Source organism: Pholcus phalangioides, unplaced genomic scaffold, assembly GCF_987345545.1.
Source record: "Pholcus phalangioides strain wild (caught in Gottingen) unplaced genomic scaffold, Ppha-v1.0 ptg000010l_1, whole genome shotgun sequence".
Lineage (NCBI taxonomy): Eukaryota > Metazoa > Arthropoda > Arachnida > Araneae > Pholcidae > Pholcus > Pholcus phalangioides.
Window position 1 is genome coordinate 42,250,678 of NW_028301603.1, and position 20,692 is coordinate 42,271,369.

General features: G+C 39.0%; 1 protein-coding gene across 1 annotated transcript in view; it reads left to right on the plus strand.

Annotated features, from left to right (window-relative positions):
• Window positions 1-20,692, plus strand: part of LOC149081516 (uncharacterized) — a 108,477-nt gene that overhangs the window by 83,334 nt on the left and 4,451 nt on the right. Inside the window, exons 2-4 of the mRNA XM_089237358.1 lie at window positions 4,993-5,078; window positions 13,112-13,292; window positions 19,848-20,114. Coding sequence (XP_089093484.1) covers window positions 4,993-5,078; window positions 13,112-13,292; window positions 19,848-20,114 — 534 coding nt within the window. The remainder of the gene's footprint in view (window positions 1-4,992; window positions 5,079-13,111; window positions 13,293-19,847; window positions 20,115-20,692) is intronic.

Sequence of the window (20,692 nt, forward strand, 5' to 3'; positions counted from 1 at the left end):
GACACTCTCGTACACCAGCGGCGAGCTCACTTTTGTACACTTGGCGAGCTCGTAATCGCCAAGGTGTGAAAACATCGAGGAAAACGGAGTTCCTAGCGTCAGGACAGTCAACATGTAGGAGAAAAAGGAAGAGGTTCTCTTGGAGGGACCTCCTGATGATCGTGCCGTTGCCTTAATACCACTTAAAATATAGTTAATGTGATTCCGCTGTAAAAACCCACTCGAATGAGAATTGGACATCGAATGATCGGAAGCATCATACAATGACGATCGGTCCTGATGACCGGCCTGAAATCCATCTACAACTGCATCGACGCTCACCTGAATAGGACACTGCTCCGAGCATAAAATTTGAGAGCATCACATCAAGACGCATGAACCGACGCCCAGGATCACCCCCCTCCACCATGCTACGGCCATAAGGACATTCATGAATAATTTGAGGTACCTCATTGGTTTTTTTTTATGTGCACATTTGTAATCTAATGCAGAGCCAACATTTTTTTTTGTTAAATGTCAATTCCGCCATCCAAAAAAATTCTGACATGACCATTTAGTGATTTGATTTTTGTTGTCAATTGCTAGCATTTTACCTTGTGAGAATCTCCCTTATGCAATGAACTAATAACTGCGATTTTTTATAATCTTGTTAATCCCACTAAGCTTGCGGCCAAAAATTATTGTTTTTTTTCCTTGTACTTTTGTCATTCCTTGCCATTTTCTTTACCTCTTCCCCCTTTTCAGGTATTCTTCGCTCTGGTGACAAACCCTTTTTTTTTTAACATCACCTGTTAACCATATTTCGCCTCAGTCCCCAAGTGCCATGTGCACAAAAATTCGACAAAGACGTATTTCGCCGAATGGTCGAAACTAGACTCAGTCCTTGATAATATAACCTCGTTGAGCTCACCGACGAGCAAGTGGAGAGATTATCACTGAAATGCGCTCTGCTGATCTTCACTATCGAGCCGGACACAGTCATATCGGCAGAAATGCTTAAAGAGGACCGGGTCCCTTCCATTATAGGACTACATTATCGGACCGCTCTCAGTCTCTATAAGAGAATTGTAGATTCAGATAATGCTAAGCAGAAATTTCTACTGAAAAAGGAGCTTGTGGCGACGCTTATTACCATATTCAAATTGGATTTCGATGAGTCTCTCCATTTTAAGAAGGACCCAAAGTCTAAGATGGAGGTAAAAAAAAAAATGGCTGCCAAGGATAAGAAAGCAAAAAAAAAGAAAGAAAACAGCGAGAACGTCAAGTACAGCACATACACATTAAATTCCGACAGGACCATCAAGGCGGTGATAGAGGATCTGTTACTTGGCACCCCCTGTAAGGATATAGAATAGGCCAGTGGTTCTCAACCTTTTCAAGCCCGCGGCCCGGTTTCATTCATTTTTGTGAGACGAGGGTCCAGTCAAAGGCACGGCCAACGGAAAATTAACTAGGAAAAATAAACCGGCAAATCACTCGCGGCCCGTTATGAATGATATCAGGGCCCGGCGGCTGAGAAACACTGGAATAGGCTCTGTCAGCGCTTGGCTATACTGTGATCGGCGTTTCCTCAACTTAAAAGCTGCAGAGGACGTCACCCGAATAAGACAATGACCCTCATCCTGATTTGGCTAATCGAGCTACTTCGTACAAGCAAAAGTAAAGAGATTTTTCAATTAGAAAACGCTTTTGTATCTAAAAATAAGGGTCAAATCTCACAGAAAAAGACAGGGAATAGTGCAATGCTTTTCCTGCCAAGCCTGGCGGCATGTCGCCAAGAATTATTATAATCAGTACCTACCACGCTTTCCAATGCACATATATTTACTTCAAAACTAGTGTTTTTAAAACCCCAACTTCTATTAACTAAAGGAACTCTTAATTTATAGAATGAAGTTTGTTCAACGCATAAAAATAAAGACTCCTATATATAATTCATTCAATATTCATTCCCCATAATGTTTCATCCGAAACTTATGAATAATTACTTTTTTATGACTCGCAACGGAGTCATTTTTTATAACAAGAAAATACTTTATAAAAATTTTATAATATATAACTTGCAAATCTCTGCTAGAGCAGGATTCCAACGAATGTTAATTTTCAAAACCCTTTTTCCTCCCGATAATCGACAACGGCCATATTTCACAAGCAAAAAATGATTGACGATTCATCTGCTCCGAATGGACGTAATCTTCACGTGTTCGAAAGTTATTAGCGGTTGCCGTCGTCTACGGGGCTCTAATATTTACCTTCAAGGAGATGATATTAAAAAAAAAAGTTCCTTGAAACTGATTAAATTTTTTCTTCAGGCTCTAGAAAAATGCAGAAAAGTATACGATTTTTTCCTTTTTCTCATTTTTTATGTTCTTGTAAAGCGAGTCTTGGGAAATTTGTCAAGATATTTGCGGTTAGAAGGAAAAATAACTGCCTGAAGGCTGTGGTAATGAAGTGATGATGTATAGAGGTCTTATGTTAAAGGGGAAAAAAAGAGCACCGAGAGTGCTCATTAAAGAATGAAATATTTCAAGAGGGAACACACCGAAAAAAGAAAAAGAGATGATTTGTTTAGCTCTATATACAGTGAAATCGCAATATGATATCGAAATATATTTCATTATATTTCGATAAAAAAGATCGCTTTTAATATACATTCTACGCAGCTTATTATAATCACGGATAATGTTACCGTTAGGATATTGGTATCACTTTCACTGTTGTGGTCGAGTGGTCATAGTGACGGACTCGCATCGGGGGTTTAAACCCGTGGCCGGCTGAAGTTGGTTATTCGTGGTTCCCAACTTCGAGGCGAGAATGCGAGACGATCTATGCTTATTGGTAGAATTTTTCAAATTTTATAAATAACTTTTCTAAAACTTTTGTAGTGTAATCCTGGCGTTAGAGAAGAGTGTTTCCTAGATTTCCACTCTTGAAAGTAATACTTGAAAATGCGTACCCTCTTGCAGGCCAGTCTGAACGAGATCAAAGCTCATGTTCAAACATATCTTTAGAAATTGAATATTTGTGCTTGGGTGGGGAGGGGGGCTGAAGTTCATGCGAATTACTGCTGAAAATACAAAGGATTAGTAATTTGAAAAAAAATGATGCACAAATTCAGAATGAATGAAATTCGTCAAAACTTTTCTCTTGTTCAATATAAAGCACTTGGAATCCGTTGGCCTACTCGTCGAGACGGTAACAGCTGCCTTTATATTAGTACAATGACTAATAATGGCTTATTTTCACTTTTTTACCCATTAATTTAACTTATTTTAGCCTTTACTTTATTTTTTTTTTGTGAAAATTCTGCACCCTTCTGATGGTCGATCATGTATCCCCCGGGGTACGTGAACAACAGACAGGGGGAAGCCCCTGGATTGGACGATGTTTTCTATTAAGATTCTGATAGCCTAAAGGCTTTTAATAATTTTACGTCATTCTTATAAAATCAACCCTGTCAAGCAAGGCCCATTCGGATTAGGCATTTTTTACTACCGCTCATGACTACGGTGCTCACCAATACGGCTTACAGACGTTTCAGGCATTGCGGGTCAAATTGAACTTTCCACGGAGAGTGAGGGCCACCAAGGGGTACCATGGTATTTTCGGTTGCTAAACCAGGTTCTCAAAATTATTATATTGAACACTTTTATTTACTCTGCATGTACTACTTTCATTATAAATTTGAATTTTTATTTATTCTCAAATAACTTCTTTTCACTATTTAGTTAATAAATTATTTTTGATCAGTTATTTCTTTTGTAAACCAGAAATTTGTCCCGGTAATTCTGGAAAAGTGTTTTTCATTCATTTTAGATTATAATTAATTATGAAATTATTTCTTTCAAGAATTCTTTTTTTTTCATGAATTATTATTTTTAACAATTCTGAAATTACTCTTGATGATTTCAGAATTGTTCTCAATAATTCTGATTTCCATGATTCTGATTTCAACACCAGTAAATGTACATTATTTCTTTCACTAAATCTGTAACAATTTTTTCATTAACTATAAATTTCATGAATCGTGAAATAGTTTTTTCCAACAATTCTAAAATTATTTCTTTCGGTAAGGTGTTTTTTTAGCATTTCTGTAAATTATGTAATTATGTATAATACCATTTGGATGCCGAATTTGGTGGCCCGTATGAAATCATAGGTAGCAAAAGCCCAGTTTACATGCGCCATATTGTGACAGCATTTGGAGTTCTAGCACCCGCTCGGCAACACTTTTTCCGCTCGCAGGGAAAGAAATGGTGAGCTAGAATGGCCCCTTCTTTACTGAGAATACTTGGTGAGTGTAACCTACTTTCTTATAACTCTCTGTGCAGCGAATTGAACCGGCTGACCCAAGTGACCACTGGTGACATCTGAAAAGTTGGGTTAAAGTGCCGGTCCATGTAAACGGGTTTTGGTGAAAATCCTTTTAAGAACATCTTTTCTTTTAACATTTTTTTTCCATTTCCCCCATGTAAAGGGCTAAAAACCGTATTGAATCAGGGTCCCCGAATTCGTTACGACCGCCCTTTTAATCGAATCTGGACAGTATTTCACATTTCTAAATACCGCAGTACAGATTTCAGTGGTCACAGATCTTTAACCATTTGTCTTTCTTTGAAAATTATTCGTTTTTTATGTGAAGTAGCTATTTTCTAAAAATGGTCGGCGGGCCACAGCAAAAAGCTCGAAAGGCCACATTTATTCCGCAGGCCATAGGTTGAAGACGCCCCCCGTCCCCGCTATAAAACAATCCTATTCTAAAATGCACACTGTATTTATCTGAATTCCGACCCATACCGGGGTTGTCACATGGATGTTCTTCTACCATGCCGGATATTGAGGGTGCTATGGATTAGAAAAAAGTGGTGATCCGTTAATCGTAGGGAACGTTTTCTCTTTTTTTGTTATTTTAGATTTTATTTCACTGGCGTCATTACCTTCAACGAATAATGAATTTCATGCTAACATTTACTATTATTATTATCATTGCAGGTATATTGATTGATAGTGGCTTTTCTTCTCGCAGTATGTTAGAAAGATTTTCACGTAGATGCACAGATCATGGCGTAACAATAAACGTGAGTACTCGTTACCTTTTTTCAGTTCATGACCATATAGCTCTTAAAATAAAATTTCACTCCATATTTATGGCAACAACTCGTAATAATTTTAAGTGATTCGATCAATCCCTGATCGTTTCAACTAAGTGCGTACAGTACATATACTGACTAGATGAAATAGAGAAGATTGGCGATGCACTGAAACCATTAACCTTCAAACACCCATGAGATACGAATCGATTGCATTTTGCGTGAATCGATATAAATCACAAGTAAAAGAGCTGCAATTATTCCGTTTGATTTGGAAATTTCCATTCCCATGGCTATTATCTTTCATGTGCCCCAATTTCGTTATTTGGGGGATGATAGCTATTGCAACGATTTTCCAGTACGGTAGTTTTCTGGAAATGGCTCCCGGAATATCTATCATGGTCGTAATAATCTTCCATAAACTAATATCTACAAGGTGTGACCAGTAAGCCTACGGTGAATCAACCCCTCCGTTCGAAAATGTGAACAGCCCGACTCGCTGCAACATGAGCATTGCGATCTTCTCTATGTTACCTAACATTTGCGGTTGTTTTTCAAAATTTCTCAGCAGGTGTTTATTCATGCGGTAGCTGTAACAGTTGTTAGTGCATCGCACAATGGAGCTGAGAATTAATATGAAATTGGGCAAAACTGAAACTCTCTTTCAAATTGGGCAAAACAGCAACGGAAATCCCTCAAAATGCTACGAAGTGTGAGTGGAGATGAAGCTGTATATCTCGCAAGACAGTAGTTCGGTAATCCGCATTCTTCCGTGAAAGTCACGAAAGAGCTCGAAGATGAGCATTGTTGTGGGATACTTGTGACAAGCAGAAATTTGGCAAATACTGGCCGAGTTCGGCATATGTTTTATTTCCGGCATATGTTTTAATACTGGTCTCATTTTCAAAAAGGTCTCTTCGCGTTCTCCTAAAGTCATTCTTCCGCTTTTTCGAGGCTTAGTTCGTCCTGGACTGGAGTATGCTGTAAGGTTTTGGAGACCATACCTACAGAGGGACATAGACTTGGTTGAAGGGGTGCAGAAAAGAGCTACGCGTGTCCTTATTGGCACACAGGGCTTGAGTTATGAAGAAAGACTTCATTTTTTGAATATGTTTACATTGGATGAACGCAGGTGTCGAGGAGATATGATCGAAGTGTTCAAAATTTTCAATGGGATGGATAGGATGGACCATGAACTTTTAGTACACCGCCAATCGACTGCTTTTACAAGGGGACACCAGTATCGATTGGTGAGGGACAATGCAAGGTTATGGTGTCGCAGGGAATTTTTCTCCAATAGGGTTGTTAATAAATGGAATAGCTTACCCCCGGAGGTAGTAAATTGTAACACAATTGACACGTTTAAAAAGAAGTACGATAAACATGTTGGGGTAAATCGAGAAGCTCTGTCCATTCTTAGAATAAGACAACCATAAGTATTCTTTATGGGCATTGTATAATATTTTATCATGTGTATATATTGTTTATAATTTGTGTTAATTGCATTTTTAATTTGGTTGCTGTATTTTTGAAATATATGACATCCATATTTTTATGGGCATCCTTTTATCAGCCACCTCGTTGGGCATATTGCCTGTTGTGGCGTTGTATTTGTATTTGTATTTGTATTGTACATTTTATTGAACAGTGAAGTCTAATGATCCCATGTCTCATGCTTATCTTCGTAACTTTGATATTTGGATTTTTGTTAATTACTGCATATTTTCATACAATGCATATTCTCAATGAGAAGTGGTGTTGAAGATTTCTGCTATATTGTTGGTAGTCCAAGCTGAATGATGATATATAATAATTTGTAATTGCTGTTACTGATTATTTCTACAGTGTAATACTCTCCATTGCTTTTCCATTTGCTTTTTTTGCTCCATTTGATAGGAATAGTGAAGTGTGTAAGAGTTCCAAAGCGCAACGTTATTTTCCAACTCTAAAATGGGCAATGATGCTCTTTAGATCCCCCGAATGCATTATTGTTAATTGTGGGTGCCTTCTTATCAATGTTCTGTATCATGTCATTGCATTTTATATTTCTGTGTTTTTTTACAGCAGATTTATAGCAGTTGCCCCCCACCTTGCCCGCAAGTGCCACATCACTCGCTTATTTCTCCCCAATGGAGACAGCTATCAAGCCGATGTAACATACAAGCCATTTGACTGTAAATGGATAGCTGAATTGAGTGACCTGGGAGAAAAGTTTCTCGTGCGCCCAGTGGCACCTAAGGGCCGGAGACTGCAGCCTGGAATTTCAAAAGACGTGTGGAGAAATAAGGAGTTTCCTTGAGTCGTGGTGTAGTAGAATGCGGGAATTCTTGGCCAGACTGATGATGAAAGGTTCTCAAACCATGGTATATCCATCTGCTCAAGTCCCTTTGAGAGACAGAAAGGGGGCCGTATTCTGGTTTTGGTGGTGGCGACCTAGTTTCTGTAGTTATTATCACGAGATGGGTGTTTGTCCGTCCGAATTATAGCAGAAGTGAATCTTCCACGTGAAATCGTAGAAGTGAATCTTCCACGTGAAATCGTAGAAGTAAATCTTCCACGTGAAATCGTTCCATTGCGACAGAGGATGTGGGTGAACGCAAACTTTTTGCAATATTGGCCCCTCGTCCCCTAAGCGATGAACCGAAAAAAAAATTGCAAATGAAGCCGTGCTGTGACCAACGATATGACACATAATGATGCCATGTATTTAGTCAATCGTTACTGGAGAAGAGACGATGCATCCAGTACGATACACACACTGAAACACTGTCTTGCAAGATGCACACACAGCCTCATCTTCGTGCACATTTGGCAACAATTCGTTGGTTTCTATTTTCCCTAGTTTGAAACAGAATCTTATATTGATTCTCTGATTCATTACGCAATGCACCAACAACTCTTACGCTACAGCTACCGTACGGAAAAACAACTGCCGAGAAATTTTGAAAAACAAGCGCAGATAGTAGGCAACAAATAGGGGAAAGATGGTAATGCTCATGTGGCAGCACGTCGGGCTGTTGACATTTTTGAAGGGAGGGGATGATTCACCCTGCTTTTTTCCGGTAACACCTTGCATCATAACCTCGCACTCGAAGTCGAAGGTCTGCACTTTTAAAAGTTCAGCCTCTCTATATGCTAAGTAATGCTCCCAGTGGTGTCGGAGACGGAAGTGCTTGAGCAACAACGGAAGTTTGCAGAACGCGGTCCGAGCACTCCCTGAAGTTGATTCAGAAATCCGAATTTCCTACATCAAACTCAAGACGAGCACCCCCCTATTTCGAACGAAAATCTTCCGGCGCCCCTGAATTCTCCTGTTCTGTATGACTGCGATCTGTTATTGATGGTTCAATGTGAGCTACATTTAGGCTATACATTATCTTGAATTTCCGTGTAATTTATATAGTAATAATTCATATGATCACAATCTCCTGATAAAACAATGATCGAGTCTGTAGACGGAACACTGCCGCATACACTGCTCAGTAGAATTAGGGGATATGCATTATTTTTGTAAACTTATTGAATTTATTTGATAATTAATTCATGTGACTCTAACGCCTAAAAATGTTTTTTAGCAAATATTTCATGATTTAAAACGTTTTAAAATGACAATTAAATAAGAACATTTCTCCTAATTGTTTTGAGCAGTGCATATTGTTATTGTCAAAAAGTATATCAGCAGGGTATATGTGAAGGCAATAAAATATGAATATATTTTAAGGCCAAAATACGATATTCTCCAATATTTTAATGTCATATGTACCGTTCTGCTACCCCCATGATATTTTGAAATGCCATCACTATGTAGTTCGAACCCCAAGTGATCTGCGGAAACGCGGTGTATAATCAGAGATTTGGTTTCTGAGCAACATCCGCGATGTTTCTGTGAAACATCTCTTCTAGTTTCTCAGGAGCAAAGTATGAAAAAAATTACTGTTCCAATAATATCCCCTTCGGCACGACGTTCTGCAGTGCTTGCTCCTTAGAATCGACGGTTGCGATAGTAATTTATCGGAAGGCATATTTTCAGAAATGTCTCGCCATAACAGTTTTGAGTTTTTATGGTACCTTACTTATCGTCGAATTGTCTAAACGGGAATAGATCGTCGAGGTAGTTATCTCGCTGCAAGTGAAAGGAAGGAATATCATACTTACGCAAACAAGAGATGCATCATCTAAAGTTTGCGTTGGCGATAGGAAATTGATTATAAGCACGAATTTACACACAATTCCAAAGTAAAATATTATGATATCAATATACTTACATTCAATATCAACTGTTATTTTTAGACTTATTTTTATTCACAACAGAAGGGCGGGCCGCTGGCAGTCATTTTGACTGCTGTTTCATTTTAGTGCAATGTATTTAAACACGCTAATTTTCCACAATAAAAAAATAACAAACATTATCCCACATAGTGAATTCGTTAATTCTGATGAAATTTGCGTTTCCTCAAGCATATAGGGTGTCCATAAAATGACTTTCCAACGATATAAGAGGGCAACTGTAGACAGGATTTACCATGAAAAAAAAAGATAGATAAACATTGCATTTAAATCACATCTTACATTTCTTCATGTTGATGATGTACACCTTTTTTTGTATGTATATCACGGTCTTTTTTGTTCACTTTATTTAGTTCCACGCTATGGATAACATATACTATTATGCCAGTGTAAGTTTGCACTATTGAGGAAAAACTAGGGCACTATCAACATTTCATACTAAAAATTAACTTATGAAGAATATAGTATGAAAAAAATTATACATCTTCGTCTTTCTTTTTGTCAGCATTATGTGATTTAAACCAGTCACTTCCGGAATCACTACCTTCTCTTTCAGGTAAATTTAGCAGAAAAGCCTGATTTTCGTTGTTAGAGTTTGCATCATAATTCTCTTCAGCATCGAATTTAATGTCCGAAATACCATTTAGTACAGGCAAAATATCATTATTTTGTTCCAACACATCCTTCTTCAAAGAGACACACACGTCTACACACTGTGAATGAGCCTATGTTTCCTAGAAAGCAGATGGTAGCATGAAGAGCAATGAAATGTCAAAGTAAAACAAAAACTATGCTTGATAGGTGAACGATAAAAAAAAAGTTTCCTCGACTTTGATGACAGAGACCATACCTAAATAATATATGGTACTTTAATTGTGGATACATGGGTACTGTCCCTGCCAATAGACATTTTAAATTGCCCAGTAACACGATGCGAAACAAATTTATTATTTTATTGATATGTTACTCCTGAATATATGTTGTGTTGTGTGTGCGTGTGTCATATTTCCCAGACCTCAGAAACTGACTGTTCCACGAAGATGCAAGAATGTGACTGAGTAATGTAAACACAATATTATGTTACGATTCTTGTACACATAGGGGGAGATAGACTTGAAAGTCCGGGGCGGGGGGCACGATGATGATGTCAATTCATATATACACATACATTAGATCGGTCGACTCCTCATTTGATGCTGGGGGGCACCCCTGTATCTCCGTCCCCGCTTGTTCAAAAATAGGTTTTTATTGAGATTGCACACACACAGAAAATGAGTATTACACAGGTTAGACAATATCGACAGCCCGATAATTACACACACGATTCCTTGTGGCAAACTAATATGGGAAAGTTTTTTGATCTGAAAAGAGTTATGGAGTGTAACAACGCATTAAAAATTTGATGACGTCACTTTCGATTTCTGCCAAATTCACCGAACGTGCACCAAACGTTGGCGTTTTTAAGGAGATTGCAATACTACAACCCTGAGCATAATCGAGGAAGCTCTGAAGCTGGTGTCAAACCATTTTTTTCATTGTCCGTTTCCTCAAAAAATTTCACAGAACAGTGAAAGAAAGATCACATTTTTGCAAAAAAGGTGTTGATTTTGACAAAACAGTTTTTCCAATTGATCCCGTTTGGCTAACGCTTTACGAATTTGGTGATAATTTCGCCAATATAGTGGGGCGGAAGATAACACATAATAACAAGGTTGACATCATTCTCTACACGAAGAAGAATCGCCAATCGTGAAAGAAAATAACTGAATTCGTCTTCTAATGGGGTATTCAGTTATTTCTAATTAGCGGCAACCTGCTGCAAGGGGATTTTTTTTCCCCCGTTGGTTGTTTGGCGCATAACTGCGAATTACAAAAATGACACGTCACAAAATTTCAAAACGTTATAACTCCTTTAATATTCGTCCGATCCTAAAATGGCGAACATTTTTTTTTTTGTATTACTTTTCACAAGTAATAACGTGTGTGACTATTGGGCGGCAGGGTATGAAAAAATCATGATTAAAAAAAATCAAAACAATCGGATCTTTTTGATTTAAATCGGATCTTTTTGATTAAAATTAACTGACTGCTTATTAATTAAAACAAATCTTGTTAATCATAAAGAATGCATATTTCCATATCACCTAATTCCTTTTTTTCCCTCAATCGCTCAAATTCAATTAAGCATTAATGAATAAACAACAAATGAACTGTAAGCAAAAAATACGAATACCAAAAATCTGTGTTTATGTAAACATGAAAGAGGTCACTGAGCGCAAATTAATTATTAATTTCATGGATTAATATTTGTTTGCAGAGAAAAGTGTTTTTTATTCATGAACCCCCCACCCATTAAAGTGAATGAGTGGTGAATGACGTAAGCAACCTTCAAACTCCCCTTGTCATCAAAGCCGAACACCCCCCCCCCCCCCCGATGCTGACGTAATACTTACTTTTACTTCAATATCATTGAATTTATATATAAAGAAAAAACAAAATTTAAATTTTTTACCCAGACGTACCCAGTTGGGCGGTCGATAGCATTAACCCTGTGCAGATAAACGACGAGTCACTGGAATTTTTGATCATTGATTGAGGGGCCATTCAAGTATTACGTAAGCAGATTTTCAGCCATTTTTGCCCCCCAAGCAAAGTTTCGTTTGCAGCTTACACTATTTCATATCTTCAAAAAGGGGTGGTTGATGACGTAAGCAACCTTCAAACCCCCCTTGTCATCGAAGCCGAAACCCCCTCCCCCTCGATGCTGACGTAATACTTAAATAACTCCTGATCATTTGCTGCACACGAGGGCTAATTAGACCGGGACCTACAATTTATTGCCGATTCCGAATGGCAGGCTTGTTTTTTATACTCGTCGAGAGGTTGGTGCGCTAACCCCTCGATGGGGGGGGGGGGACTCCCCTGGAATTTTTGCATTAATTTGTGGGAAATAAATGGTGAACACGCAGATCGCCCTCATGATCCATTTGAAATCTCACATCAGAGCTTTCGCCATTACAAACTTTTTGCTTATAGGTGTATTTCAATTCATAAAAAGGCTTTTTATAAATTTAATATTCTTTTAAATAACAATAAACAGTTATTTATTTTTATTTTTGTGGATTTTAAACAGATAAGAGCTCAGATAAAGATCCAAATATTAGCATTGTTTACAGAATAGAATTACATGCTGTAAAATTCTGTGAAAAACCGACAGATAAATCTTTTTTTTTCTATGAAAGATACAAACGCTAGATGGCGCTTACCAAATACTACAAAATGCGTTCCTTTTCATGATGAAATCGTACCATAACTTTCAGAAAACGGGTTTCCGACATTATGCAACATCCTGATTGGAAGCCAAATAATAGAAATTATTTGGCTTCTAATCACAGGATTGATGTCCCCTTGAAATCCTCTCATTTCGGTAATCCAGAAATAGCTCGTTTTGAAACCCTCTCATATTTGCAATCCCGAGCCCATGGATCAGCACAGACATGTTTTCCGTCTTTCAATGAATTACCAGTGGGCAGAGTCAGCTTTTGTTCAAATTAAAAAAAAATCTCAAAGGGTTAAATATATATAAGCTGAGTTTATATAAATTTCTAAAAATGTATCACGGACTTTAGACTAACGCCGTAACGTTTCAGACACACGTATACAGTTTATATACATGTTTATAGGGAGCTTCCGTAACTATTTACCGACATGAAACGTTTCGGTTTTTGCACCAGGTGAAGTGCCGGACCAAACCAAAAAACCTGCCGAGGAACAACCGGTTGCCCACGTCTGTAAATAGAACCAACGTCAATCGCTGCTGCCTCGTCATCCATCACATCGCGAGCGACGACGATGAAGAAACGGACGGCGCATGCGTTCGAACGGCGCACAAACGGAACCGTCGCGCATCCAAAGGTAAGCGTGCATTTGCAAATAGACATTGTAATATCACGGAATTGTAATTATAAAAATCCGTATTAATAAGTGACGTGACTTCTAAAATGTTCATTTAGACCGAATAAACCAGAATAGGTGACGTTGTTACTACTTTGACCTTTAAAGACCGGAAACGCCTGCTTTTTTCCCCCATCTCGGAGAGACATCGAAGCATTCCCGAAGGATGGGTGTATCCGGGAAGTTTTATTACAATTAAAAGGTGGATCTGAGTGGCCGGTGAATGGGAGGGTCTGAGAGCGCGTTCATCTGTAGATTCGGATTGGATCATCGACTACAAGGACGTATCAAGTGTGATTGCGGACATATTGCGTTTGTAATTGTGTGTGTGTGACGACAAGGACGTACAAGCGTTGTTGTTGCTAATCACGTGTGAAACAATTTTGTTTATTGATCTTCTTTATGCATTAGTGCTATCAGAAATGTATTGAACCAGATGGACGTGGAATAGTCAGATTTTTCATTGAATTCCCGCCACACTTCCTTCCCCTGGAAGCCATCTCAGGCTTACCAATAAGGGCCCATGGTTGTCACTTACATGATTGGTAGCGATGTGTATACTGTATGTTATCTACATTGGGGAGGTTAAAAAATGTTAAGAGTGTAAGTGTGTGTGTGTGTGCGTGTAGTCACAGGCCATGATAGAGAGCTATCTAGTGTTGGCGCTTGATACGATGTACACAGTTATATACAGGGTGTCTTGTAAGTTCTAACGCAGACTTTATCTCATTGAACATCCCTCGTAGACGTATAGTTTCAATTTGAAAAATGCTCAAAATGCGTTCAAAAATTACCCTGTACCAATTTTGAGAGTGATAATGCAGTGTGCAACAAAATTCAAAAAAATAAATAAATGTCTATACGGTCCCCCTGTCCTCTAACTTCCAATTATAAAGTTGTCGCCCTGCCTCTCCTGAGACTTAAAAAAAATTCACGTTTTTAAGCGCAATATTTGCTGAGATATTTGAATGGGAGGAGGGAAAACAAGCATTTTTTCCGCTAGTTTTTTCCTGTTCTTTCATAACTTTTCTGCAATTTTTGAATTATAAATTCACTGGATATTCGCTAGGATATTTGCATATCTTTAGCGAATATTTGACTTGGAATTTTTTTGTTGGCCTCAATATAGACAGGGCAGCAGCTTTCCAACTGGAAGTTTGACGGAAGAAGGGAGTGTATACAAATTTAGATTTCTTATTTAGCGACAAACTGTATTTTCACTCTCCAAACTAGTGCAGGGTAATTTTTGAACGACTTTTTGAGCATTTGTTAAATTGGAATCATACCTCTACGACGGACGGTCGATGAGATCAAGGCTGCACTAGCACTTTCACGGCACCCTGTACATATGCAGCTGCAGACGCAGAAAATGAACAAAGAACATCGGCGTATCAAAATTTCTATCGCAGTCAAAGAACACTACGAAGGAAAGTCCAGTTTTAGAGCGAGCATGACTTGTAACAATATGTAGCTGCAATCACAGAAAATGATTGATGACCACTGAGATTTCGCCTCCGACATTTCGCCCCTGGGACGTTTTCGCCCCTGATAATTCACCTGCCGTGACCGTATGACTAACTGATTGTGTGAGCGACCAAGTGATTAACTGAGTGACCGTACGAGTGACAAAGTTAGTGTGCAATGGACTGTATGAGTGAGTGACTATCAGTGGCCAAGAAAATGTGCAATTCACTGTATGTATGACCAAGTAAATGACCGTGTAAGTGGCCGTATGTGCGACCAAGTAAATGACCGTATAAGTGGCCGTATGTGTGACCAAGTAAATTACCGTATGTGTGACCAAGTAAATTACCGTATGTGTGACCAAGTAAATTACCGTATAAGTGACCGTATGTGTGACCAAGTGAATAACCGTATGTGTGACCAAGTAAATGACCGTATGTGCGACCAAGTAAATGACCGTATAAGCGACCGTATGTGTCACCAAGTAAATGACCGTATAAGCGACCGTATGTGTCACCAAGTAAATAACCGTATGTGTCACCAAGTAAATAACCGTATGTGTCACCAAGTAAATAACCGTATGTGTCACCAAGTAAATGACCGTATAAGTGACCGAGTTTGTGACTGTATTGAATGATCAAGTGAGAGAGGCCGTGTGAGTGGCCAAGTGAGTGACCGGATGAATATGTGTGAGTGACTGTGTGGTTGAGTGAGTGACCGGATGAGTATGTGAGTATGAGTGACCGTATGGTTGGGCGAATGACCAAGTGAATGACGTAACTCACATAGTATTTATTCAAGGGACGAAATGTCGAGTATGGAATATCCGGGGCTGAATGTCCAGCTCACTTTGTCGCTCACTTGGTCACTCATACAGTCACTTATTTGCTCACTCATACGATCATTCATACGGTCAGGGCTGGTGAAATGTTAGGGTAAAATATCCAAGTTCTAGACCATGTGACAAAATACAGACACAGACGTCGATCACGGCTGAAAAAATAAAATCAAAAATCCCGAAGCAAAAGTGACATAATAGTCAATCACTATTACAAAGCACCACACTCAGAGAACATGCCTCATGTGACTGCAGCAATACTTCGAATATATTCCCAATTTTGCTTTAAATCTGGGTTTACGGAAACTGACCCCGACACTTCGCCTGCCCTGACTGTATGAGTGACCAAGTGAAGGACCATGCGAGCGATCGTATGAGTCACAAAGTGAGTGATCCTATGAGTGTTGGACATTTATTTCCTGACATTTCGCCTGCCCTGACCGTATGAATGATCGTATGAGTGAGCAAATAGGTGACTGTATGAGTGACCAAGTGAGCGACAAAGTGAGTTGGACAGTCAGACCCGGATATTTCATACTCGACATTTCATCCTTTGAATAAATACTATGTGAGTTACGTCACTCACTTGATCATTCACCCAAACATACAGCCACTCACACTCACATACTCATCCAGTCACTACCTCAAACATACAGTGATTCATATACTCATCCGGTCATTCACTCAACCATATAGTCACTCACACATATTCATCCGGTCAATCACTTGGCCACTCATACGGCCTCTCTCACTTGATCATTCATGGTCACAAACTCGCTCACTTATATGGTCATTTACTGGGTCACTTATACTGTCGTTTACTTGGCCACTTATACGGCTATTTACTTGGTCACTTATATGGCTGTTTGCTTGGTCACTTATATGGCTGTTTACTTGGTCACTTATACAGCCAATTGCACACTATCTCGGCCACTCATAGTCACTCACTTGGTCACTTATACAGCCAATTGCACACTATCTCGGCCACTCATAGTCACTCACTTGGTCACTTATACAGCCAATTGCACACTATCTCGGCCACTCATAGTCACTCACTTGGTCATTTATATGGTGACTCACTCATACAGTCGATTGCACACTCACTTTGTCAATCATACGGTCACTCACTTAATAACTTGGTCACTCATACGGTCACGGAGGTGAAATCTCCGGATCCCATCAACCCCGACTATCAAGAACCTGCAGAAATTCCTCTGAACACACAAAACTGTATTTTTTTTTTTTTGTTCACACCCTGTACATTAATTTTAAGAGAAAATTTCCAATTAAAATATAATTTATCTCTCTGAAAGAAAAATAGCGATATATGATTATCCGAAATAAATTTTTACGACTTCTTAAATGTGTCCCCGATAACGTCACTGCCATAAATTCCGACAGTAAAATTTCTACAATTCCTGGAAATTATTTCCCCCCCGAGAGAATATTAAGTTACAAAATGTCTTTTATTTTGTTACGTACAAAGATATATTATTTTCTCCTTTACGGATAGTTAAACACGAGAGAAAAAAAAGATGGCGGCAGTGGAGCACAAAACTCCACCCACGCCATGTTTCGAAATAGAATAAATTTCTAGTTATTTCAAGAGCAGCATAAAATTCCAAGCGAGATATGATTCGACATTGTTGCAAGTTCTCTTTGCATTTGCAACTGAAATAAATTACCATTTTAAGTATCATGTATATGAATGTACAGGGAAATTTATCCTCGGTGTATTTTTTTTAAAAAGAAAAATAGGGTATATAAATTCTCTTAAGAGGAAGGAGAATGTAGAAGAAAATAGTAAATTTTTGCGTTCAAGGTTTTACTGCAATTTTAAAACAACCCGAGAATTTGAAGATATTCATTTATACAAAGCGATATTACTTTTTCGACTTTATATTATTCGCATAGATTTTCTGATTCAAAGTTTCTTTTGTCTGAGCTTTTGTCTGTTGAAAAGAATCACGAAAACTTCCGTCAGCTTTGAGTTCAAATGCATTATGGGAATTTATTGCAGTCGTTGTGCTTAACTCTTGGTTCGATTCAAATTGCAAGAAGTAAAGTTGACTATCGATACTCCGCCCGTGCGCTATTTCGATCGTCTTCAGGAGGATTTTTTTTTGAGGCAACCCCAGGAGAAAAAAACATGGCAAACATCCAATGCTATTTAAATGGGCTTTTTCAATTGGCTTCCAGTAGTTCAGCGATTTCGGTAATCCTCTGATATGTGCGGGATTTCCCGAGAGCCTGTTGGACTTTTACTACCTTTCAGAGAAGATCAGTGTTTCTTAACTCTTTACAATTGATGGTCGGATTTTGTTTATGTTTTTGTGCAGTGACTCTTTTAACAACCATGTTTGGTCTGTTGTCGTATGAAAGTCTTCTTGGGGGTGTAGCTGGAAACGGATTTTATAATTCAGTATTATAGTGGTGCTCAAAATTGTCACACGTGGTTCCTTTGCCCAGTTCGTGGTTCATGTACAGCCCCCAGAATCGTTTGTGATAGATGATTTCCTCATATAAAAGAGCCACTTCAAAGCACAGACAGGCACACAAATAAATATCTCCAGCTCGCCGTGGCCCCACTGATAGAGGTTGGTGATGTACACTTTGAGAAACACCGCAGTATTCTGCAAATTCTTAATGATGCTAACCACTGATAGAGGTTGGTGACGTACACTTTGAGAAACACCGCAGTATTCAAGAGTGCGGGAAAAAAGTTAAGAAAACAAACTCGCACCAAAAACAGCCTTTTTTTCCGAGCGAACCCCTCATCTACATATTGGAAACATCAGAGCACATGAAAGAATTAAAGATTTGGCTTGTATTAAGAACGTGCTCAAAATGTTCATAAGCTCCGAGCGGTGACGTCATAGTCCTTGGGCCTTATCTAGTTGTTCCTTCCGTCAGGCACCAAGATGGCGGCGCGTACGTTTGCGAGGTTGCTGCTCAGGATCGTCGTTCGAACACCATCCTGCGAACTATTATGACGGCAAAAGTGAACGTCATCAAAAATCGAGCAACTGAGTGAAGCGCACTTCCGTATTATAGGTGAAATCTATAGATATAAATTTCGTGAGATCTCTAATGCAAAACTCATATTGCCACATTTCACGATCATGGTGGACATCGAAAGTCAACCTGGACAATCCAGGTTTTTTAAGATAATCATGAAATCCAAAATAATCGCTGGATGGAACATTTCCATTAGAACATTTGTTGAAAATCATCTGTAGCGGGTGTGTATGGTTCTTTAGACATTTCGATCAGCTAATCTTTCCCTGCTCAGAAAATCCCCAACATATAAGACAAATACAACGAAAATACAAAACGCCTAATGATGTAGAAAGAAACGATGTCACACTCTCCGCTTTTCATACGAAGTACGAAAGCCTGGATAACCAAGCGGAGATCGAGATGTAGTTCGGAAAGAAAATTCACATTCCTCTGTGGGGAATCGAACCACCAATCTCTCACTGTCCGGGCGAGTGTTCTAACCATTGAACTACAAAGGACAGACATTTTCATTCCTTAGAGCCTATGTATGATGGTTATCCAGGCTTTCTTACTTCGTATGAACAGCGGAGAGTGACATCGTCTCTCTCTATATGTCGCCATCTGGGGGCTAACGTCGTAAGAGTTATTAGCTGTGCTAGGAGGCTGTCCTTGCGCAGTCCCGTTCAGCATTCATAAATATGCTCTAAGGAATGAAAATGTCTGTCCTCTGCAGTTCAATGGTTCGAACACTCGCCCGGACAGTGAGAGATTGGTGGTTCGATTCCCCACAGAGGAATCTGAATTTTCTTTCCGAACTACATCTCGATCTCCGCTTGGTTATCCAGGCTTTCGTACTTCCTAATGATGTGCAGAAATTCCATAAATATTCCCGTATGACCTGTCATGTGATACTGTAACCTGCTCTGCATAATTCAGTAAACATGTTTGTGCTGTAAGCAGAAATTAGGAAAGGTTTTCGCTTCATTTGATCAGCCGAAATATGGCAAAACAGATATAAGAAAAAATATAGAACAGAAAATATTTATGGAATTTCCGTACAGCTTGAGCACGTTCCGAAAGACAACGCATTGTTTCATTGCAAGTTGCTTTTCATCCTATAATATGAGACTTTTCTTGAGCTAAACATTATTTTTTGTGAAATTATGCAATTATATATTTTACTCATAACATTTTCGTTTCTGTACGTAATGTAGATCCCGTCACCAGACGGATACCATCCTGTACGACACTAGAGCTGCGCGTCTGTCTTGGCGACGAAGCGCACTTCCTGTGCGAGGTCAGCTCCAATATCTCCAGGGCTCTGATCTCTTGGAAGACGCCGAGCGGTGACGTCATAGTCCGGGGGCCTTCTCTAGTCGTTCCTTCCGTCAGGCGCCAAGATGGCGGCGTGTACGTTTGCGAGGTTGCCGACATTCTTGGATCTACACTTCTGAGGAAGAAGCTGCGCCTTATCGTCCAATGTATTAAATAACGATATTTCTGTAATTTTTCTATGCTTTTGATACTGTGATTGTCGTCCTGCCCAGGGTCGTCTTGACAAGTTCTGGGTACCGGTTGAGCACTACTTATACATAAAAAATCTCGTACAAAATTTGTAGGAGGGTACCCTACAGAACTAGAGCTTCGTTGGCTCTGCCGTTAAGACGCCCCTGGACAGGCTAGGCTCGATATAGTGAGATTATATGAGATTAGCATCCAACGCAAACTAATAATCACGTGTCTAAAAAAAACGGAATTTCGGTTTCTTTTGGCCGTAATTCACATTTTCGCATACATAAAGCATATAGAATTCATGTTTCTGAACATCCATGGTACTCACTAAAACACTCGAGTGTTGTATATGCATGTGCACTGTTCCAGTGCTTGCCACTAGCGCTTCTAGTGCAATAAACGTCATAGGATGCTTTTCTTATGGTTATTGGTATGAATGGTGCTTAAAACCCAGAAAAGATTGAAGAAAATATGTTTTTATAGTTTGCAGACCCGTATGATGTTATTTAGATAACTCATACACGCAGTCGTGCTTTATTCATCTACC